We start from the raw sequence: 24,757 nt of genomic DNA, 5'->3' as shown, positions 1-24,757 counted from the left end.
TTCAGCTATGCATTCAATTAACCAAAAATGCTAGTAAAGACTTTTACATTGTTAAAACAAACTATTTAAAATAAACACTGTTCTTTTGAACTTTCTATCTATCACAGAATATCAATAAATGTATCACAGTTTCCACAAAAAAAAGCGCACACAACGTTTTCGGTATTGATAAGGTATCCTTAACGATAATAAGGATCACGTAATTGTAATGGTTGCTGAAAATTCAGCTTTGCATTTAATAAATTGCATTAAAAAATATATATATATATATATATTTTAAATTGTAATAAAATATTACTATTTTACAAAATATTTTTCTTGAAATAAATGTAGTCTTGATGAGCATAAGAAACTTATTTCAAGAACATGAAAACATAAAATTTACCCACCTTAAATTTTTTAACAAATTATTTTGTGTAAAAAAATGTTTATAATTCTTGATTTTAATGATAGTATATTTATTGCTAGAAAATTAATTCAATATGGGTAACAGGGTTACAAATTAAGCCTAGGTTAAGTTGTTGTTCAATAGGGACCAAATGTTGGTTGACTAAAACTTATGTTTCCCATTAATTAAAGAAAAACATTTGTTTGTTCTTTTTTTTTTTTTTTTTAATCAGAGTTTAATATAACATATGCAAAAATCGACAAAACGGTCTCCCTCCAAATTATCCCACAATTTTACATCTTAAAAAAAGTAATGCAACGCTAACTAGAAACCACTTGAAAGTCATTGTGTGTGTTTTAAAACCTAAACCATAGCAAAGGTGTTTCTTTAATATTAGTGACCAAACATGAAGGCAGACACAGCTGTTTTTAAAACTAGAAGTAATTCTAGACTTGGATCATTTTATTCATAACAGCCACATTCATGGACAACATGATGTTTTTGGCATGCAAAAAAATAATAACAAGAAACAGCTCTATGTCATCACTATGACTAAAACACTTCCAGTCCTCAGTGACGAATGTGCAGTGCTGTACGTCTAATCATGATCAACATGTCTGCACCTTGTAAACATTCATCTTGGCATCCTCCTTATCTACACATTGAGCAGGTCAAGCTGGAATGAATTAGGTTTTCTTCATGTAAATGTGTCTAATACAACTGCTATTATTGTCAATATTAAAACAACTTAGTACAACAATGTACAGCTAATATACAATGGACATCCATGAATCCCGTCAGTGTGAAACTGACTGTGATGACTGGTGACATCTACAAAGACTATAAGATGGACGCCATGTAGACGGAAGAAAGACTAGTTTCTTCTGCCTCTATGGCCGGTCTAGTTCACCGGCTCTATATTTAGTCACTATCCACACATTTGACTATGGCAGACATCTGAGTTATGTGTCAGTTACCGATTTCAAAACAACTGGGTTCCCTCAAGGCATGACACTATTGGCTGTTCCATTCGAGACGTTATGGTCATGACTGTGAGCTTGACAGATGACAAGATAGATGAGTAAACGGAGCTGTCGGTTTAACAGTCTTCAGAAAAAGCTCTGTGGGTGTTGGGAAAGCGCTGGTGGTTGTAGTCTGGATCCTCACTCAGTCTTTTCTTTATATCACTCTTCACCTGGAAGACAATTAAGGATGAAAAGGGTTTTAAAGGTTTAAAGACATTCAGAGAGCAAGGTCACAATGAATCTGCATGGTCTGCTTTCCCGTAAGATCTGACAGATTGCAAGATTTGTAGCTTTAAAATGCCACATTATGCTTTTTTCAGATTCGATCTATGTAGTGAGTTATATCGCCGTTTGTTAATGTAAAAGGTCTGTAAAGTTTTAAAGAAGTGCCCAATAAATTGAGTTACCGTCTCACAAAAGAAACTGCCTGAAAAGAGACGTCAGTAATTCCAGTCTCACTTCCCGTTAAAAAACCCATGTAGGTTTCTAACAAATCTGCATAATGCCAGCCTGTGGGTTTTTATTGGCCGCCCGCGAACAACATCTACTTTGACCCGCCCTCAAACGCTGTAGTTGTAGCTGAGGCCTGGAAGAGTTTGGTTTGTGTTGTCGACATGTTGAGAAAATGCCGTTTTCTGCGCTGCAAGAGCAAATCAACTTCGCATGTACGAGGAAAGGACGGGGACAATTACTGTTCATATCACTGTGTATACAAGTGCTGAGGAAGCATCCGGAGCTGAAATTCAGATGGACGTTTCGTTTCCGACATACACTGTTAGCAGTAGACCAATCGCAACAGACTGGGCCATCTGACCAATCAAAGCAGAGTATGATCTCAGAAAGGAGGGTTTTAAAGAGACTGAGTCCTTTTAAAGAGACACTGTGAGAAAAGACACTTTAATATCCTGAACTAATAATGTGGAATTGTGGGAACGGGACCTAAATTGAGAGAGGGTGGATATGAAAATTCTATGGGAATAAGATGATACTCACAGGAGCGGGATGGAAAAAAAAATCAGTCCTAAGACTAAAACTATAACAATAATTTGTATTAACTGAAATAAAATAAAATATAAATATTACATGAAAAAAATTTCTAAATACAAATAAATAAACGAATAAAAATGACGAAAGCACATAACAAAATGACCAAAAATTCAATTAAAATGAAAATGAAACTATAAAAATAAAAGCTAATTCAAAATATCAATAAATATTACAATGTTCTCAGGATGGATTAAGGCTGATTTATACTTCTGCGTCAGACCTACGCCGGAGCCTCTACGCTGTAGGCAACGCGTTGGTTTTCATTTATACTTCTGCGTCGTTGTCCGAGTTCACGCGCGCAGAGGGAACATGTGAAACCCGAGGGAGCGGTCCGAGCAGACCAATCACAGCGCTTGCATCCGCGTAGAGTTGACGCGTTGTTACATTTTTGGAGAGGTGCACATCAGGGTACGCCGAAGGGTACGCGAGCTACACACAGCCTACGACGTAGCTACGGCGTAAGTTTGACGCAGAAGTATAAATTAGGCTTTAGGTGTGGGTTTAGTTTCTTACTTGTTGTGTGTATGCTTCCTGCAGCTCTGGTGCCTCCAGCTCCCCCTGTAGGCTGTCTGGGGCAGTAACAGGTCGTACCCCTGCTGTCCTGGCAGCTCGACTCACGGCTTCAGCTAAAGAGAGGTGAGGACCCTCTCCCTGTGCGGTCTGTGAGCCACATGAATGCAAAGGAAGGATATCTCATCAGTGCGATGTAGTTTCAATGAATTGTTCATTCATTCATTCATTCAGTCACTATTGTAGTGAATGCAGTTGGTGCACAGACCTTCCTTCTCTTGGCTGGCATCCCGTGAAAATAAGCATCAGACAGAGGAGGCTGTGCTTTCATCTTTCTCTGCGTCAACATGTCATGTCTTATGATGGGTACCCACTCCTGATTAACACAAATATACAAACATTCTCATTACTACTTATAGACTAGTAGCCAGAATTTTTATATCAGTGCTTTCCTGTTCTAGCTCTGTTATCTTTGAGGTAATTTAGTGTACAACAAATGCTGACAAACTTTTAGCAGATACACTGAATCAATAGACACAGCAGACAATTGAGTCTCACGGGTGGAACAGTTGCTGCCCACGGCTCCGCCTCTCCAGTTGACTCCTCCCTGTCCGCGGTTGCCATGGCTACCGCTCCTCGCAACTCTTCTAATGATGGCCTGCCGGGTGGTTCATCACCATCAGCAGTGTCTCCTGAGGATGCCATGACTTCCTCTGCAGTGGTGGCAGGAGCAGGAGACAGACCCTCTTCCATCTGGAATATATAATTACATATTATTACATTGATGTATTATCAATGTTTAAATCAGTTTTGCTAGTTAATTTTTTTGTGGAAACACAAAACTTGACATCTTTTGTAACATTATAAATGCATTTACTGTCACCTTTAGTCTATTTAATGTGTTCTTGCTGAAAAAAACGGCTTACCGATTTCAAACTTTTTTTTATCACAATAAAGTAATATAGTGTATATAATTAAGTGTGTATGTAAAGTTGCATATATTTTAATATGTTGCACTCATAATAATTTTCGGTGACTTACTCTCCTTCTGTTGAAACATACCTCAATACTCATGTCATCTGACTGGTGGCTTGCTTGTGCATCTGACTCTGTTCTCTGAGACGACTCGCTCTGTACATGAAAAAGATAATAGGAGCATATTCAGTTCTGTATTCTGTGGCTCAGTTTGGGAGTGAATCCTGATGAGGGTGTGAATCGAAATCAGAGATGTCCAAACCTGTTCCCGGAGGGCCACTATCCTGCAGAGTTCAACTCCAACATGAACTAAAAACACCTGAATCAGCTAATCAAGGGCTGTGTCTGAAATCTGAAATGTGTCTGTCACTATTTGAGGGGACAGCCATTTGTAGTGTCATCATACAGGTATAAATTTATTTTTAATTGATTAATAAATTGCTTAATTAACGTTTATACATGCTAGTTTTCATGACAGAGTTTAACATAAATCTTTTCAATACTACTGGAGCTGACAGTTTGCTAAGCTTCAAATGATTATTAAACAGCAAGCACAAACTATGCAAAAGTGGCAGCCCTTCCGGCACACTGTGTCTGAATTCACTCACTCGTTTTCATTCACTCCTTCAAGTGGACTATATTAGTGGAGTAATGTAGGGAATAGTGATTGAGGGTATAGGGGCGATTTGAAACACAGCCTAGAAATTTTCAAGCAAGTGGGTTGGAGCTCAGATTTGCAGGATGTTGGTCCTCCAAGAGGAGAATTGGACACACATGATCTAAATTAAGGACCTGTGTATAGATGACATAATTCTGGATCTGGTCTTCAGTGATTGGGTTGTGCTCTAAAATCACATGCAGCCTCATGGTCATCATACTGGTCAACCAGTTCACCAGACTGGGGTTCACTTCTGCTGACATTCTCCTCTGATGAGCAAGGAACAAAACATGAACGCATTATGCATTTTATGCAACACCAAACCATCTTCATGTGGATGAATCAATGGATCTTACAATTCGGTGGTTGATGACAGTGGTTAAAGCTCTTTGCTCTCCTCTTAAGCAGAACAGATTGAGGGCCAAACACTCAAATAGACCCTGAGTGCACAGGTACAGCAAGCGCTGGCCGAACGTGTTATCTGGAAACACATTAGCAACAGTGTTGTTGTTAACCAAAACTATTACAAATTGTTTTTGTTCATTTAAAATCCAGCTGAAATAAAATATAAGTATTACTTGGAAAAACTTGGCTAAAATGACTAAAACAAAAATAAATGCAAGGGGTCATGAAGGGTCGCTTTGAAGTACACGCCCACTGCTTTGATTGGGTAACAGTTTTGCATAATAAAATAATTTGTAATGATGTTTGCCATACATGTTTGAGCCAGAGTCTGATTCGAATCAGAGGACAAACCTGCACCTCAAATACCAATGATACTCCAGTCTGTGACATCATGGTCATTGGTCATCTTAATTTATATTCATTCCTTATGTATTTGTGAGGTAGTATTGTATTTTATTGCATTATATTAGTGTTAAAATGAAGAAACGCATTTTTCTCGTTACAAAGTTGAAACATTTGGCAACTGTAAAACATTTATACGTATGTCTTGGTTGTGGCAAATAAAGTTTAAGTACTTGAAGTTACCAATGTTATAGCTGACAGGATAACTTGTGGTGCTTCATGTAAACAAATTATGAATGAATGCACTATCATTCTTATATTCATCATTTTAAGTAAAGTGAGTTCATATCAAACGATCTTAAGGCTAACAGACAAAGCAAAATCTTAAACGAGTCATTTTGGGAGCTTGGTTTCAATAAAAACTGTTTTTGGCCTAACAAGGAAGTTTTGAGTTCTGAAACTTACAGGATATTTGTATTGTACAATGACCTCTTATATGTCAAAATATTAAGGGAAATTGGATTTTTAACTAATGACCCCTTAAAGCTATATAGAAATATTAAAAATAATAAAACTAAAACTAATTTAAAAAAAATGGAAAAAGCACATCAATAGTAAAAATTAAATGATTAAGACATAAAAAGTCATAAAATAAATGCTAATTAATTTTTTTTATAAATACTATAATTGTTTATAAATAATACTAAACACTGATGAGAAAGTTTCAAACACAATGTTTGTGAAGTGGAATTTGAATGTTAGGGCGAGAGCAGTTTTTGGGTCACCTGTACAGCGCAGAACGTGAGTAGCTATGCGAGTGAACTGTTGTCTCAGGAAGGACATGTTGGTTTGGATGATGTCCACCCTCTCTCGAACAGTCACAGTGGACTTGAAACAAATAAGGCACAGGGACAATCAGTTAGTGTCTGATTAACAAAATGTTACAGGATAAATCAGCAAACAAGACTTACAAAACTCTCTGCAATGTACTCCTCTAGTCCATTGATCAGATCCTCAGAAGCACTCTAAATAACAGAAACAATACCATCAGCCTTTGTAACATTCATTCAATTGGGAAGTGTTGTTTTATAAGTGTAAAGATCAATGGATCAGTTCTTTCGAAGTGTCCAATTCAATGAATCAGTGGATCAAAACACTGTATGAATGATTTGTTTGCATCATGACTCAAATGTCCCCTTTAGCGGTGTGCGATATGTATCGTCAAGGATAAAATCATAATTACTGTTTTAACAATGTGCAACCTGACATTACAGACTATGTCACTCACTTAAGAGTGCACACATTCACTGTGATGTAGTCTATTAGAAAGCAATGTTCCAAACAAAGCCACAGCAGAACTGTTGTGCATCTCCGAGCAACACAATGGTGTTTCGTTACTCAATGAATCAGCATTTTTATAACAAATTTTTTGAGTGAATGTTTCAAATAACCCATTCATGAAAATGCTCACTTGGTTAGTTTCTGAATGAATCAGCTGTTTTGAACAAATCCTTTGAATAAATAGGTGTGTTCGACTTGAAGTGGCGCTGCACAGACCGTATGACATCAAAATATCCCAAGAGCGATTTTAAAGCATACAGAGCCGTCTGCTATCTAATTACTCTCGCAGCACTTTGATATCATAGACCAATCGGTCTGCGCAGCGCAACTTCAAGAAGATGATGACAGTAGTTTGAAACAGCTTGCCAAAAGCAAACTTTCCAGAAAAGTTTGCTCCAGCTGGTAAAAAAAAAAAACTTCAAACTAACATTGGTCCATGGCGATTACGTAATAAGTGAAAACATGAACACACTGGAGAGCTTCTTTATAGTAGAAACTTAAACTGTAGTTATAATTGAAAGCGACATAGCTTTAAAGCAATCTATTGTATAAATTACTATATAAAAAAACTCATGCACTCGTGACTGGAGTGCTAAATTGATTTGGGAGTCGTCTTAAGGTAGATACCGCTAAAAGTTTGTACCACACTGAACATATCTGACAGTATATGAGATCTTCATGTAGAACTGATGTAATGAAGGTCACGTATGAAAGCGGCGTGAGCTCAGACTCACAGCTATGTTGGCATCATTGGGCTCTCGGCCCTGCAGATAGTGCTCAGTGAAGAAGGCTGTGAGTTGGGGCTGGATGCGGCTCAGAGGCTGAGGATTACCATGCAGCAGCAGAACCATGTCCACCATTGAGAAACTCTGACAAACCAGAGACAGCAGATCTCCAAAAAACCCTACCAAACCAACACAGACAGTGAGTCATAAATTGTGGCATTTTGCTGTGCTTTGAGTTGCACTACAGGAACACAGAAGCCCTTACCCACTGCATCTCCAGCTCCAGGCGTGAAGAGGTTGCTGGTCTGGGAAAGTCTCTGGATAAACTGGGCAATGCTCTCAGTGTTGCCTTGGCCAGCCCCCAGAGAGCCCATCATGGTGGACAGGACACCCTGCACGATACCAGTGAAAAGCTCGGGGCTGAGCGTCTCTCCGCCTCCACTGGGAGGCTGAGGGGCAGTAGTGGGGGCGGCTCCTGAAGGGGCAGGGGGTGTGGCTTGTGAGGGTGGAGGCTGCTGGTTTGGTGGAGGAAACACAGGCTGACCAGACTAGAAAGAAAACAGGGCATTCAAATGGACACATTTGGTAAGATCAGACTGCAAAGACACAGAGAAAAGCACTAGTGATCGACCGATATTGATTTTCTGATGGCCGATACCGATATCTTAAAGAGCAGGGTGGCAGATGGCTGATATAAAGCAGATATACAATATTTAATTTAAAGATAGTAAAAACACATGCATAACAATTTCTGAAATGAAATTTATATTTATTTTACATATTTACTAAATAATTTGAAATTTATATGAAAAAAAGCATTTGAACTTAAACAGATTTATGCCTTAGATGACAAATTCTTGATTCTGTAATCCTATTATAGTATTTTACACAAATAAAGAAAACACAAATGAGTAAAAAGGAAGTAAACACTGTAACCAGCAGTGTACTCAATACTCTGGTATGTCTATGTTGCACTGGGAATCCTATTTTTTCAAATAAAGACTAATTTTACTGACAGTACACAGCGAATTTGACATGAATACAACATAGCGGCCAAATGGATATAGCACAGCATAGTTTGAATCAAGGATTTAAAGTTTGTCGATCATTACGCAGAGTTCACACATTTTTATGCAGTCTAAAATTGCACACTTCAGTAGATCTCACAGCTGGATCTCAAAAGTTTGCAAAACTAAATGTTTATTAGATATTCAAAAACGTTTCTTTGTTTAACTGATGCGTTGTAAAAAAAATTCCGCTCCCATCACATCGGCCAAACAGAAAAACGTATCGGCCGATGCCAATCATTGAAAAATGCTATATACTATTTGCCGATATATAGGTATACTACAAAAAAAAATACCAACCTGAATGAACTCAGACAAGCCTTGGATAAACGTAGGGACACCTGGAATAGTCACTGTAATGGAGGGAGCAGCACCTCCAGACACCCCTCCACCAGCTCCCGCAACTCCTCCCAGGAGAGAGCCCAGAAGCTGAGCTAGGTTATCTCCTGGGTTGCCCTCTTGGGACTGACCCACAGTCGCAGTGCTGGTGGTATGGGTGGACGTCTGACCGGACGTGTTGGCAGAGGTTGGAGGAGCAGTGGAAGAAGAGAAAGAGGAGGAGGAAGAGGAGGAAGAAGAGGACGAAGAAGAGGTAGATGCAGAAGTAGAGAAAGAGAAAGACTGGGAGGATGAGGTAGAGGATGTCTGGTCCCCTGACAATGGAAAACATAATATGTTTATAAGCTTTGTGTTGCTTAACACAGGAACTGAATAGGTAAGGACAACTTACCTGTGTGCAATGGCATCAAAAGCTGCCCAACCAAACCACTGACCATCTGCGTGAGAGGAGAGGACATCATAGGGTTGCCCTTGATTGAGGAATGAAAATGGAACTATGAGTTTTACATGTCTCCAAAATACAATAATGCAGGGCTCGACAATAAGGACTGCCTGATGGCCCTTGGTCAGCGTGAAAGACGCTCATGACTGAATTGTCACTGGCCCGATTGAGCACAAAAAGTTTACGCATGTGTTTTTAAGTCATGCCAATTTAAACATTCAACCAATTTTAAACCATTCAAGCTCAAGACAAGAAAGTGAATTCAATTCTGTACTCAAGTGGGCAAATACTGAAATGAGTTCTCTTTCGTGTCTTTTTGCACTTAAACGGACAAACACCCACAAAATTATGTCAAAATGAGCATCATCATAAACACAGTCAGTTATGTTATAAGTGAACATAAACAGTTGAGAAAGAAAATGCATGTGTATAGTATATTGGACCTGTGCATTAGGTCTTAAGGCCAATTCACACTGCACTGACAGACTTTGTCGGACCAGTGCGTTACCCCTTTCGGAGTCTGTTGCCGTCTTTTCGCCGATTGTACATGCTGAATTGGAATTAGAATGTCTGTAAAGTGACGTGCTGTAATCTGGTGACTGTCGGCGTGGTGTGAATTGGAACTTCACAGCAGCAGTGAAGTGATGATACAGTGTTATTTTACATTTGATTACTTTATTTAATTAAACCTGAATAATACTGTTTAGAGTAGACCAACCTGAAAAACTTAAAGCACTATTTTATTTGTACCTTTGTTATGTTATATTTCTTTGTGATGTTGCTTCTAATTTGTTTATTTGTTTTTAATTTATTGGTGACTGCTTCCTTGTCTTTAATAATGTTTGAAATTTATATTAATTGGTCTTGTAGTTTTTGCTATGTTATTGAAATTGGAAATGAGAATTTCACTGGCATATAAACTTTTGGTGTCATAATCTTATTTATGAGAATGCAAAGTTACATGGGTCAAAAACAATGTAAACAGTGACTCTTTTATTTGATTTATTTATTCGTTTTTTGCGGTGGGGCCAATTGAAAAATTTGGAAAGGCAAGTAAAAAAATCTTAACTACTGTTCCCACTAGGCCAGTAGAAAAATAATTAGAACTGAGCCCTGTATTGTAGCATAAAGGTTCATACTTGATTAGTCTGTTGTCCTGCTGAGGGAGGCACTGTTGCGCGCAGGTTGATGGTGGTCCCCCTGGTGTTCATGGGTTGGGGGATGCGTGGGGATAAGGAGGGGCGTGTGATAACCACCCTGGCCTGAGGTGGCGGAGGGGCATGGCTTTCTCCACTCTGGGCATTTGTGCCAGCAGTGCCCTGCTGCTGCCCCTGGTGTCCAGCAGAGGCTGCAGTTGCCATGGCGACAGCCTGCTGGGAGATCTGATGCATGATGGCCTGCATGAACTCTGGCGGCAGACCTGGAACGTGGATTGGCGCCGTGGTGCCTTTAGAGAACAGATACACAGATTCAGTGAAGAGATCCTATTAACAATGCTGACAAATGAAACTGCTCCAAGTCTGAATTCTTCACACAAGACTACAGACAACTGACTAACAATAGCTGCTTTACATCCCAGTGCACAAACAGTGCTTAATCACCACTCAAATTGACATCCTTTTCTCACCCTCATGTTGTTCCAAACCTCTATGACTTTCCTTCTTCCATGGAGCACTAAAGGAGGACTTTTGAAGAATGTCCAGAGCAGTGTTGTTAACTAAAACTATTAAAAAGAGTTCATTAATTGAAAAGATAAAATATAAATGTTAGTTCAAAAACTTACACCTAAAAAACCTTTGAAATGTTGCCTTGGAAAATAGGAATAAAGTTAAATTTAAAACACTAAAATTACTCAAAAACTGAAAAAAACAAAAAAAAAAACAAAAAAACAAAGCTAAATAGGAATATTTAATCAAACAAAAAATAATACAAATGAAAAAGGCACAAAACACAACTGCTTTATTTCATTTTAAATGAAGATGAAAACTGAAATGATATCAAAGATAATATTAATATTTAATACAGATAAATAATACTAAAATAACAGAGAGCTTTTACTTCTTTAAATGAAGCTCATTTGTAAGCTCATCAGCCCCGGTCCAGATTTACTTTTATTGTATGGACAACAAGCACACTAGAAATTATGGAAATATGTCCTGTTTTGTGTCCCATGGAAGACGGGAAGTGAAATGAGTTTTAAAAAACATGAGGGCCTGCAAAGGATGGTAAAATGCAATTTTTTGAGTGAACTATTCCTTATGACATGTTATAACATGTTACATATCACATGTTAATGTTGGCACAGCAGGTTACTGACTACAGAGAGAGGTGGAAACTAACCAGTCTCTCCAGCAGCGCTGGGGTTCTGTTGCCTTTGGCCCTGCGATCCACTGTCTGAATCTGCTGCACAGAAATGCACAGATCAGTGGCTGGCAGTTACACTACAGCCACCCATTCCAGGTCTGAACAAGTCATTTTCTGAAAGCAACTATTTTAAATCGTAAAAATCAGAATGATGAAGAAAAATATTTGGGATCTTTAGAAGTGAAGCAGACCAGGAATGGGCAGCACGGCTGAACACAGTGCTAAAGTCACTGGGGTCTGATTGTGTGGGTTGGTTTGTTGGCATACCATCCAGGTTCATCTGCATCATGACCACTGGCTCCATGGTTTGGTGAGTGATTCTGATCACTCTTGGAGTCCCCTGACCGTGACCTGCCTGTTGACTGGCTCCATTTGGTGGAGGAGGAGGAGGAGGTGCCTGACCCTGAGGCTCTGATTGGTTGCTGGGCTGTGAGGGTTGGGCCTGACCCTCGCTAGTCTGTCTGCTGTTTGAAGTCATGGTCATAGTGGAACCTAGGTTCACCTGGAAGATGACATATTTTGCAAGGTTGACTGTTTGATATGAACAGTATGAATTAGTTTTGAACGTATAGTGGTTAGCTCACCGGAATGGGAATATGGGGCAGTCCACTCTGTAGCACGACAGGGGAGGTGGTGTAGTGAGACATCGGTCGCACCACATGTAAGTGGCGGGGAGGCTGAGCAGATAAATTGCACCGAAGATCACTCAGAGACACCAATGTATTGCCAAGGAGATGGAGTGACTCTCCAATCAAATTGAGAGTGCGCTGATCTTCCTCACGTTCTTGAGTCTGTCCAAGAAAACAGTTTTTCAGAACATGAACACTGATTTTTATAGCACATGTCAATTATGTAGCATTACAACTATCTAGAGCATACATTGTTATTGTAGTCAGCAGAACTAGCCGCTCCAAGGATGGAATGTGTTCTTTCCATGAAAGGACGAAGGCGCTCCTCCACCCTTCGCACCTCTGAAAGAACCTCCACCAACTCTAAAGGGCTTGGGTGACTGTTGAGACAAAGACAAATGTATTGGAGACATGTGATCTTTGACACAATCAGAAAATGGAAACAGGTTAATACGTTAATTAATACTGTCATTCAGCAATGATGCATTTAGCAAGGACAAAAGTAAAAGTAAAGACATTTATAATGTTACAAAAGGTTTCTATTTCAAATAAACACTTTTCTATTGAACTTTCTATTCAAAGAGTCCTGAAATCAATGCATCACGGTTTTCACAAAAACATTAAAGGGTTACTTCAGGATTTAGCATTAAGCTTTGTATTAGTAGAAAACCTGTAGTATTTTCGAAATACCATGCTTTCCACCCTCATATCCCCCTGAGAGGAGAGATTTATGTATTTTTTGTCTGGAAAAAATCCTCCGATGACGCAAAAATCGTCATTTTGCGTCATCGGAGGATTTTCTGTCCAGAGGCTAAAGACTACAGCCAGTAGATGGCGTTGTTCCGCATGTTTACAACCCGCCCATACAGGGTGGGATCTCACTCACAGAATGTACACAGTATCAGCCGTCTTTCTTTGGAAGCTAAGCTAGCATGCTCTTGTTCTGTGGAGAAAGCTGAATAATAGGAGAAAGCTGAGTAAGTAGGGGTTACCATCTTCCTTTTCCCGGACTTGTCCGGCGGGCGAGACTGTTAAAAATGTCCGGGATTCAGCTTTTGCGTTCTGCGGTCGCCATTCATTGTTTACATGCACACCTCTCGTTTCAATCTAACTGAATTAATTCCGATCGGTGAATCTGACTGTAGTGTTTACATGAACGCTAAACAAGTGATCGGTTGATGTGCGTTTTACCCTTGCTAAGAAAATTTCCGCTCCTCCGTGAGAGATGCGAGACCCGGCGCGTCTCAGTAATGACGCCACCGGCCTCGCGCCGTTCTCCCGCGGCCGTCAGCCTCGTCCTGCTCGCCACAGTAAACATGATGAATGGCGACTGTAGAACGCAAAAGCCGAATCCCGGACATTTTGGGTCTCTAAATCCCTGGCAAACTCATCACTTACTTAGGCTAGCCTTGTTGTTTTCAACTGTGCTCTCTAACCGGTAGGCGTGGCCTCCTAAGGCAGCGAAGCAAGTGCATTCTGGGAGTTGTTGTCTTTCATCCACATAAGCCAAAAATACATTTTCTGGCTTTTCTCAGTCTAGAAAGCTCCAAATTCAAAAATTTCTCCACATTTCTTCTACTTAAATGACCTATTTTAAATACACATTCATCTTCCCAGAGGTGAAGTATCCCTTTAAGCAGCATTCGAAACCACATGAATACGACAAGTACATTAAGCGCTTGGTATGTCTTTTTCCTGTTCTTTATCATGAACACTCTTTATTTGTCTTTGACACTAATATACTTCTCTTACTTGGGTCCAGAATGAGTTGTTCCATCTGTCTGTGAAGGAGAAGAGGAGGAGGAGGGTGGAGGTGGGGAGCTGTCCATTGGTTGTGCTGAGAATGATGATGATGATGGCTGAGAAGGTGGTGTCTCCTGCTGAGATGACGGTTGATTTGATTGACCCTGAAAATAAGCATCATCCTGAAACATTATTTATGTACAAGTAAGAAATCAAATAAGATTGTTTTACTTGATAGAAATGTTTGTTCTGTACCTCAAGTCTGTGGATTAAAGCCTGAGTCTCTCGCAGCAAGCTTTCAGCCAGCTGGAGCCTCATCCTAGGCTCGCTCTGCACTGATTGGTCCACGTTGATATGGACATCCACAGAGCCACTGCTCTGTGAGAGGAAATAAATGACTGTAGATGTGTCCAGAGATAACCTTTTGTTTTAAACAATAGGCTGCGACAACACAAAGCACAAGTGCTACTGAGACAAACATTCAGGAACACTGCTTATAACGTTCATTATTATGTAAATATACACTGCCCGGGCAAAAAAAGTCGCTGTTTGGGTTTAAAAAGGCAAATGCCATAAAGTCTATGACTGGACCATTCTTGCTGTGATTATTATGTTTCTAGCATGTTGTATGTTTGGCAACAGTTCTTCTAACCCTAATTGATAGAGTGTGTAGCTTTTCATTTCTTAAACAACCACGTAGGAAGACACATCATGGCCATATTCCAGAATAACAATGTCAAGATTCATCAGGCTCAAATTGTGAAAGAATGGTTGGGAGGGAGCATGAAGAATCATTTTCACACATGAATTGGCACCTCTGAGTCCAGACCTTAAATTCATTGAAAGTCTTTGGGATGTGCTGGAGTAGACTTTACAGAGTGCTGTACTGTATTGTCAATACAAGATATTGACCAACAATGAATGCACCTCTTGATGGAAATAATATCACAACATTTATTTCCATCAAGAGGTGTCAATTTTTTTTTAAAGATCTTGTATTGACAATGCAGGAGTCAAGCATTCTGTAAAGTCTACTTCAGAAATGAAAAACTACACAATCCATCAATTAGGGTTAGAAAGAAGAACTGTTGCCAAGCATATAACATGCTAGAAACATAATCATCACTGCAATAATGATCCAGTCATAGACTCTTAAGCATTTGCCTATTTAAATCCAAACAGCAATTTTTTTTTTTGGCTGGGCAGTGGGCAGTGTATAATAGGTGAAATTAGGATGACTTACTCCAGTGCTAGTGCTTACTCTAACATTACGTCCCATTTCTCCAACACCAGCCAACATTTGCTGCATTGACATCTAGAGGGGTGAAGAAATGTATATTTTCTTTGATAGCAGAATCACTCATGTGTATATTAAAGTGGATGTCTGAGGTTAAGTGATCATGTATTGCAAACACGTGTCTCTTGACGTAAGGAATGCACTGTACCTGTATTTGCTGTGAGTCCATGATGTTCACAGGCAGGTTAAAAGTGCCCAGCATCACATAGTTGTTTGCATTACGGTCATGTGAAGTTCCTGGAAAAGTGGTGGATTGAGAGGAGGTGGATCCCCCATCCGTTGCACCCGAGGAGCCAGAAACTCCACCTCCTCCACCCCCAGACTGATTGCTCTGAGGAGGTGCTCGCTCCACAAGATGAATGACCTTCCCATCAACATCTGAAAAACAGAAAGGCTGTGATAGAAACATGCTTGATAGAAAATTATTTATCATTCAAATCGCACACAGACAAAAAAAACAAAAAAAAACCTATACCGATCTTTGTCTTAGGGCTGTACGATAACGGTTAAACTGATAATCATGATAATTTTGCTAAAAAAATTTAAGCTGAGAAATTTATTTTTACATTTGAGCATAATTATGGAACTTTCACACGAGCACACCTTACAGGGATACTCCACTTTTTTTGGAAATAGGCTCGTTTTCGAATCCATTCAGCCGATCTCCGGGTCTGGCGGTACCACTTTTAGCATAGCTTAGCATAGATCATTGAATCGGACAGGACCATTAGCATCTCTCTCAAAAAAATGATAAGAGTTTCATAATTTTTCCTATTTAAAACTTGACTCTTCTGTAGTTACATTGTGTACTAAGACCGACGGAAAATGTAAAGTTGCGATTTTCTAGGCTGATATGGCTAGGAACTATACTCTCATTCCTGCGTAATAATCAAGAAACTTTGCTGCCGTACCATGAGTCCAGCAGGCGTAATGATATGACGCAGCGCCTGAAAATAGGTCTAATAGGTTAGACAAACTTAGTCCTGGTCACGTTGGAAGTTACTGAGCTGGGGACTATTTTCAGGCGCTGTGTCATATCATTACACCTGACTGAATCAGTATTTGGAATGAAACGGTTGCGTGAACGATCTAATGACTCAATAATAAAAAAAACAGTCACCTGACAAGCGCAGTAATTCATACAGTGAAAAGTACTGCAAACGAGCGAAAACAGACATCAAGCCATGACTCACTGTATTCTGCAAGTGTCCTTTCATCCTGCAGCACTTTACCCTGGTAAATCAACCTCTGTTTATCCACCGGGATTTCAACGGAGGAAGCAATGTGCTCTTTAAACTGCTTCACTGTCCACTGAGAGAAAGAAAGAGAGGTGACAATCAGATGGTGAACTTCAACGTTAATGATTTATCAATGTAAAGTGTATTTATCAGCAGTATTGGTTCATGACACTTTGTGAACCAAGGTATTTGGGTTACTCATACAAAATAATCATAGCGCAAATGAATTCCTCTTGACTGATAAACTAGAACACACACCTCTCCCCTGACAGTGAACGTCCTGCTCTGGGAATCTAGAGTTTTCACGGTCACCTCTACGGCTCCTGGTTCCTCCATGACTTGAAGTTTCTTTAACAAGACGAGAGGATGAAGAATGTTTCCAAAAATGATCGCAAGCTTTTATATGACCAATTAACTGCTATGTAACACATCATCTACGTTACACTGCTAGCGATAAAATCAGAACCCATTTAAATCAAAGAAGCTGACTGACGTTACTAGTTTTACCACGTAACGTATTTTGTCGCAATAGAAACGTCGTAAGCTGGCAATACAGCTTCGTTGAATATAATATGGTTCATTTCTCATTGTGTCTCTATAGTAACGTCGGGCGCTACTAGTGCTGAAACTTAGATGCTATCAATACAGATGGGTGAAAAATAACAAACATCGTAACACCCATATAATAAATACAATCCACATTGGCGTACTTCATTTTAATACTGCGTATAAGCAAAAATAACCACACCTATTATTAAAAACACAAATATTTTACACTAGTCATCCATTATTGGTGTTGTTAAACTAAACACCACTGCTACAATATGTGACGTTAGGCTAGCTAACGTTACTAGGCTAACAACAGTTGTTAATCGGTTGATAATTCCAGGGAAAAAAACTAACACCAAATATGAATAGCAGCAGTGCATAGGAAATGCAAAGGATTAAACACCTTACTTTTAATGGATAACTGTGGTAGTTCGGCGACTTAAATGTTATTTATGCTATTTTATCCCACACACCGGTTATAGGGACATGGCTAGCTAAACAGCTAGCTAATCCCAAAACGGTGCTTTGCTAGGAAGTGATGTCATGTTCTCAGAATCCCAAAATAAAGTGCGATTTCAAAATAATGTTGCGTTCATAGCTGGTTTATCAAATTGTTGTTATTTGTTGTTTGTTTAGTATATAATGTGGTTTGTGTATATATATACTTTTAATAATTTTAATAAAAATATATATTTTTATTATTATTATTATTATTAATATAGACAAAATAGTTTGAAAGACAAAAGCTTTCCATATAAAGTAATGCATGGTTAAATGACTTATCGATGGATAATTCAGATAAGTATTATCTCAGATAATAGTTAATGTGTTCATCAGGAGTTGATTCAATATGCAATGTTGAAAAAACGCTTCTTAAAAGAGAAATGTTCACTGGTCTGTGTGTGTGCAACTTCACAATACTTTCTGGATGTATGAGCGATATGCTTTTTTAGAAAGGAAAATTTATGACATTACAAAGAAGAATTAGGGAGAATCAATAAATTATGAATGATTTACTGCCATTGTGTGAATAATATGTAATCATATAATCAATAAAAAAGTAACTGTAGTCTGATTACGAGCATTTTAAAACTTAATATAATCTAATTACAAGTACTTCATTTTTGGAATCTGATTACGTAATCCAGATTACATGTAATCAATATACTACCTAGCACTGCTGACAGGCATAAAATGAGATCAGCATCTCTTATGAAAGGGAAGATATTACTGGTAGGCTATATACAGTTGAAACCAGATATTTACATACACTTCAGAAAAAAACACAACTTTTATTTCTTTACTGTCATACATTAAATCAGAGTAAACTTTTTCTGGTTTAGATCAATAAATATGAACATATTTTTTTAATTTGTTAAATGTCAGAATCGGGCGAGGGAGAATTTTTATGTATTTTTTTATCACTTTCATCAAAGTCAGAAGTATACACACACTTCCTTAGTATTTGGTAGAATTGCCCCGAAACTGTTTCACTTGGGCCAAACGTTTTGGGTATCCTTCCACAAGCTTTCTACAATAGTTTGCTGGAATTTTGGCCCACTCCTCTTGACAGAACTGGTGTAACTGGGTCAGGTTTGTAGGCCTTCTTGCTCGCACTCGCCTTTTCAGTGCCGCCCACAAATTTTCTATGGGATTGAGATCAGGGCTTTGTGATGGCCACTCCAATACCTTGACTTTGTTGTCCTTAAGCCACTTTTTTAACTAATTTGGAGGTATGCTTGGGGTCATTGTCCATTTGGAAGACCCATTTGCGCCCAAGCTTTAACTTCTTGGCTGATGTCTTCAGATGGTGCTTCAATATATCCACAAAATTTTCTTTTCTCATGATGCCATTTTGTGAAGTGCACCAGTCCCTTCTGCAGCAAAGCAGCCCCACCACAACATTATACTACCACCCCCATACTTCACAGTTGAGATGGTGTTCTGAGGCTTCAAAGCTTCGCCCTTTTTCCTCCAAATATACCGTTTATCATTATGGCCGAACAGTTCAATTTTTGTTTCATCAGACCACAGGACATGTCTCCAGAAATTATTATTTTTGTCCCCATGTGCAGTTGCAAACTGTAGTCTGGCTTTTTTATGGTGATTTTGAAGTAATGGCTTTCTTCTCCCAGAGTAACCTTTAGCTCATGGTGGTACAGGACTTGTTTTACTGTGGATAATGACACTGTCTTACCAGTTTCAGCTAGCATCTTCACAAGGTCTTTTGCTGTTGTCCTGGGATTGATTCACACATTTCGCACCAAAAAACGTTCCTCTCTGGGACTCAGAATCTGTCTCCTTCCTGAGCGGTATGATGGTTGTACATTCCCATGTTTTTTATACTTGCGTATTGTCTGAACAGATTGAACGTGGGACCTTCAGGCATCTGGAAATTGCACCTAAGGATGAGCCACACTTGTGGAGGTCCACAATTATTTTCCTGATGTCTTGGTTGATTTCTCTTGATTTTCCCATGATGTCAAAGAAAGAGGCTCTGTGTTTGAGGTGTGCCTTTATATGCATCCACAGGTGTGCCACCAATGAACTCAAATGGAATCAATTAACCTATCAGAAGCTTCTTAAGCTCAGAATGGAATCATCTGGAGTTTTCTTTTTGTTTAAAGACACAATGAACTTAGTGTATGTATAGGCTACTTCTGACTTTGATGAAAGTGATAAAAAAAAAATACATAAAAATTCTCCCTCGCTCGATTCTGACATTTAACAAATGAAAAAAAAAAATGTTAATATTTATTGATCTAAAACAGAAAAAGTTTACTCTGATTTAATATATGGCAGTAAAGAAATAAAAGTTTTTGTGTTTTTTTCTGAAGTGTATGTAAATATCTGGTTTCAACTGTATTTTCATATACTCACTCTAACACTCACTGATTATAATTGGAGAGACAAATGAGGAATAATAATTGCATTTAAGAAGTTTATTTTGTGACAAACTGAGGGAAATATTTGCCAGCCGGTTGCTTTTGCTTTGCTAAAGTGCAAGTTTTAATGCCATTGGCTAATGCACCCCATACACAAAAGAAATATATTTGAAATATATTTTCAGTATATATTTTGGAATATATGCAAATATTTGAAATTGGCCCAATAAATATATTTCACACTTAACATCATATATTTTTGTTATATTTCAGAATATATTTCAATGTATTTGGAATATATGCCACATATATTTTGACACTTTTGGGGACCCATACAGAAAAAAATACATTGAAATATATTCTGAAATATAACAAAAATATATGATGTTAAGTGTGAAATATATTTATTGGGCCAATTTCAAATATTTGCATATATTCCAAAATATATACTGAAAATATATTTCAAATATATTTATTTTGTGTATGGGACACCTGTCGTTTTGATTTCAGCAAATCACTGTGGGTGAACGCAAACAGCCAGGTTAATATTCACGAGTCCAACAGCCTAAAAGACAATGAATATGCAATATACCTGAGGGAAGACGACGTCATCAAAAAAGACAACTCATCCCTGACTGTTGTGAGTAATTTTGTTCAACAAATAAAATATTTTACTCAATAACTATATAAAGTATATATATACTATATAAATAAATAAAGTTACTAAATAACTTTTACCCTGTTGTTATATCCAGATATCATTATTTTTAGTCTTTTTCACAAAAACTGTGAATGACAATGTCTCACCACTACCAGAATATAATTCTCTAAGTTCTGTCTAAAATGAAAATTAATAATATGACCTTTCATTCATAATTTGTTATGTGGTCGGACACCAAAAACCCAGACCAGACTGACCTTACTGCAAAACCACAAACCAGTTTAGGCTGATTGAAGTCATTTTTCAGCAGGGGTGAAATGATTGGCACAAAGCTCAGAGTGGCCTTAAAGTGTACCAATTTGTTGGGAAATTGCACTAGTGAAAATGTGTGTCCCTGATGGAAGGTCTACATTTATACAATTCTCACATCACACTTCAGATGTGCTACTGCCCTGCTGCCATGACAACAGCATTTATCATGACATCACCTCCCTAGAGTGACTCATACTGCACAGGTCTGCATAAAAGTGAACGCTTTGTGTGCATGAAAATGAGAGAGAGAGAGAGAGAGAGAGAGAGAGAGAGAGAGAGAGAGAGAGAGAGAGAGAGAGAGAGAGAAAATTAGAGAAATTTATGAGTTTGTCTGACAGCATTTACCTAATCAGTAAGGATGACAAACAACACACAGCCGGAGACGATTCAGTAGACATCCACATATTTAATTCTCTATGTAACAAAAATAAGTACACGTCTTTGTTCAAGGAGCTTTACGATATTGAAAAAGTGAACAGAAAACCAGACATTTAGAAATGCACATCAACACATACAGTACAGAAAGCGAATTGTATTGCATGACTGGACACAATTAATCACTTTATAGTATTTTTTGGGGACATAATCAGAATCTGCACTGGATGGATATACATGTGAACTTACATTACATTTTTCAAGCTGTATTATAAATGTGTGCATATATATATAACACCTAAAGAAATTAAGTTTTCTCAACTTAAATTATCACGTTTTATTGTGAAAAATCTGATAATTTAAGTTGAGAAAACTTAATTTCTTTAGGTGTTACCAATTGAAGTAATTTTTTTAAGTTGATCCAACTGTTCACTTTTTACAGTGTATATTATATGTGTTATATTATATTATGTATGTTATAATATAATATATTATATATATGTGTGTGTGTGTGTGTGTGTGTGTGTGTGTGTATATATATATATATATATATATATATATATATATATACACACACACACACACACACACACACACACATATAATTACATTTTATTAACCCTATATCCAATTTTATGCTTTATAAAGTCTTTGGCACACAAAAAAAATCTCTCATTGGACTTTAGCAGTGGCATGTATAGTCACTTTAGTGGTGCACATTGCACAACATCCACCAGGCCCATTTTGCACTTCCCATAATCTTTACCCGTGACTATAACTGTGTTTATGTAATCTAATCACAGTGATCATTAAGATGGTCAAGATTTCAGACCATACATTGAGTCACGCTGGTACAGATCTGAACTGCGGTAGTAGATAAAATGCAATGTCTTCAAAAGTGCTGCCGTTAAATATGACTGTCCCTTGTGAAAAAGAAGTACACTTTAGAATACTTAAATGCAAAGTGAATGTATTGATTTGGACTCTTAATTGCATGTTAATAGCAATTAAATAAACATGTATTATATTTGAAATTGAAATTAAATGCATTTAGCTGAACTACAGTGCTTTTTGGTCCACTTCAGCACATCTTTATATGTATTTTCATAATGGCTTCTTTTGTCTGAAAGTACAGACAAGCATGTATTCACAAAAATACACATCATGTAATTTCTGTTGAAGTGTACTTTTAAAAGAGTATTAAAGCACAGTGATTTCAAATGTACTTTTAATTTTTTAGCCTACTTCTTTTTCACGAGGCACATTCAGCACAAGAAACCTACAATGTAACACAACAAAAAAGAGATTCCACTGTCGTAAAACAGCGACAGAGGTGTGCGAATGTGACAGGATATACATCCCACATAGATTTCACAAGATTGTGAGTAGTGTAAAAGCAGTTGTGACAAAATGTAAGTAAAGAAACTGCTGAAACTCCTGTTACTGAAAATGTAACATCACAAGATATGCTGCAAAATGAACTGCAGGATTAAAGTGATCTATTGCTAAACTACTTTCACTATTGAAAAATAAGTCACTTAGATAAAGCTAAAATGATTATCTAAACATGAATAATCATTGCTATTGTGTAGCACAATGTTCCAGCAAGACATCCTCACTGTGATCTAGAAGTATTTAATGGTTTTGAAAGGGATTCTTGCTAAAATTCACAGATTTGAATGGGTGCCCCCTGGACCTATATCACATGGGGATCTTATTTGGACCCCCTGAAAGCCCAGACAGCCCTAATTCTGATTAAAAACATATGCTGAATTCAGAACCACATACTAGCATACTACTCTTATCATATCTTTCTATGGCAGAAATAGTAAGGCTATGTAGCTCAAATTCAGCAATAGTCTTTTTGAGGGTCTTCTGCTGAAGTTAACCAGGCAAGTTAACAACAATAACATCTTTCACCACAGGGAGGCAGTCTAAAACTAAAGCTGAATTGCCTCTACTCACAATGTAGTGCAACAGTATTCTCATGTTATAGCGCAATAGTAACATTGACAGGTACTACACATTCTGCGTCTGGTTTACATTTGTGTCCACTTATATTACAAGAGTAAAGAAAGGTAATTCAACATTGACAATATTCATACAATTAAAATCCTTTTGGCTGACACTTTGCTAAGCTTGTGAAATAGGAGATGAATTAATGAAGACTGAACTAAACTAAAGCTCTCATGACAAAAACAGCTCACCAGCCATACCAGGTGACAACAAACACGGCGGCGTAATACTCCTAGCACTGGCGTGAAGATCATAAGAAAGAATTAATACAAAGGTTGAGGCATTTGTGTTCTCTTACGTGAACTCACACTCACACACTGCGGCTTTCACACCAGATTGCAAAGGAAAAAAAATGCACACATTAGTTTCCCTCTTTCACAGACAGACCCACATACATAAGTACAGTAAAGTTTTTTTTGTGTTAGCACACAAATCATTGCAGCTGTGTCAGAATACGAAAGCAGTTCTAAGAGAAACATTTACATGTACATATTAAGCATGTGTATAGGCATTATGTACAAAATGTATTCATGTACATATATTGTCAGTTCTCTATCTAATAAATGCTATTCCTCATTTTCTGGCATGATCCACCACTAAATATCACCCTTTTACTGAGCCATGGCTTTTTAGTTTTATCTCGGACAATAACACGATTAGAAGATGGCTATGCTTTGTGATGGTATCATCAGATTATGGCAATGTTTTTTCTAACAGTATTAATCGAGTGGGGTAGAGCGCTGTATATGAAGGCACCCGCAAATGTCAAAGGATTCAGTCCTGCCCAGAACTCTGTGCTTTCTACATTTCCGCTCTCTAATGCTCTTCCTCAGGCACAAGGCATGTTGCTGCTCTGACATTTTCAGTACAGAAAAAATGAATTCCAAAGATTATATAATATTTAATAGGGATGCACGGTTTAAATATTTGGCTGATACCAATAAGCAAATAATTATTGTTATGGCCAATAAACAATAAATATGGAAGCCCTAAGAAGCCATGCATTTTTCTTTTTTCCTTTTTTTGTGAACTTGACACTTCTTCAGTAGATAAATGAACATAAACATTCAGTTATAGTTTGTCTAAATAAATTAAAAATAAAATGTGATTCTGGATATCACATTATAATGTGTAATGGATATTCATTTTGAGATTAGCTAAATATTGCATTTATTAAATTATTAGTGTTTTTAAAGAGTGTTGGATGGCAGAAAAGATAAAGTAAAAATGAGGTAAATGAGCATGCACAATTATATATACAAATAATGGGCGATCAACAAATAAATAAATACAAATAATATCAGCAGATATCTAGCTACAGACATATCGTGCATCCTTAATCCATATTTTCATCCTTTGCCTTTTTTATCTTGAATTAAAATGTGTTAAAATTGATTATTTATTATTATTATTTATTTATAATT

At 37.8% G+C, this 24,757-nt stretch overlaps 1 protein-coding gene across 3 annotated transcripts; it reads right to left on the bottom strand.

Moving 5' to 3' along the window:
• Nucleotides 1-448: 448 nt before the first annotated feature.
• bag6l (BCL2 associated athanogene 6, like) lies at nucleotides 449-17,630 on the bottom strand. 3 transcript variants are annotated; one of them, XM_079879024.1, is made up of 25 exons: nucleotides 17,493-17,630; nucleotides 16,794-16,883; nucleotides 16,491-16,608; nucleotides 15,446-15,675; nucleotides 15,244-15,315; nucleotides 14,256-14,378; nucleotides 14,010-14,164; nucleotides 12,508-12,637; nucleotides 12,213-12,419; nucleotides 11,896-12,130; nucleotides 11,605-11,664; nucleotides 10,404-10,711; nucleotides 9,214-9,292; nucleotides 8,784-9,136; nucleotides 7,682-7,964; nucleotides 7,426-7,595; nucleotides 6,322-6,375; nucleotides 6,136-6,238; nucleotides 4,960-5,084; nucleotides 4,738-4,872; nucleotides 4,033-4,101; nucleotides 3,529-3,723; nucleotides 3,239-3,346; nucleotides 2,974-3,120; nucleotides 449-1,583 (listed from the first exon to the last, which is right to left on the bottom strand). In XM_079879024.1, the coding sequence occupies exons 2-25, from the start codon at nucleotides 16,869-16,871 to the stop codon at nucleotides 1,488-1,490; spliced, it is 3,633 nt and encodes a 1,210-aa protein (XP_079735150.1). In that variant the 5' UTR covers nucleotides 16,872-16,883; nucleotides 17,493-17,630; the 3' UTR covers nucleotides 449-1,487. The 3 variants fall into 3 exon arrangements, with proteins under 3 accessions (XP_079735150.1, XP_079735149.1, XP_079735151.1); XM_079879023.1 differs by having other exon boundaries at nucleotides 615-1,583; nucleotides 11,605-11,667; XM_079879025.1 differs by lacking the exon at nucleotides 11,605-11,664 and having other exon boundaries at nucleotides 615-1,583.
• Between the last annotated feature and the right edge of the window lie 7,127 nt (nucleotides 17,631-24,757).

This window comes from Squalius cephalus (genome assembly GCF_949319135.1).
Source record: "Squalius cephalus genome assembly, chromosome: 8".
Classification (NCBI taxonomy): domain Eukaryota; kingdom Metazoa; phylum Chordata; class Actinopteri; order Cypriniformes; family Leuciscidae; genus Squalius; species Squalius cephalus.
The sequence above is the reverse complement of the archived record's forward strand: the minus strand, read 5'-3'. Positions and strand labels throughout refer to the sequence as shown.

Coding starts and splice junctions, on each gene's coding strand:
- bag6l (XM_079879023.1), bottom strand. CDS start 16,871: ATGGAGGAACCAGGAGCCGTAGAGGTGACCGTGAAAACTCTAGATTCC. Junction 16,609..16,793: donor CGTTCACTGTCAGGGGAGAG/GTGTGTGTTCTA, acceptor TCTTTCTCTCAG/TGGACAGTGAAGCAGTTTAA. Junction 11,668..11,895: donor GATGCAGATGAACCTGGATG/GTATGCCAACAA, acceptor ATTTCTGTGCAG/CAGATTCAGACAGTGGATCG.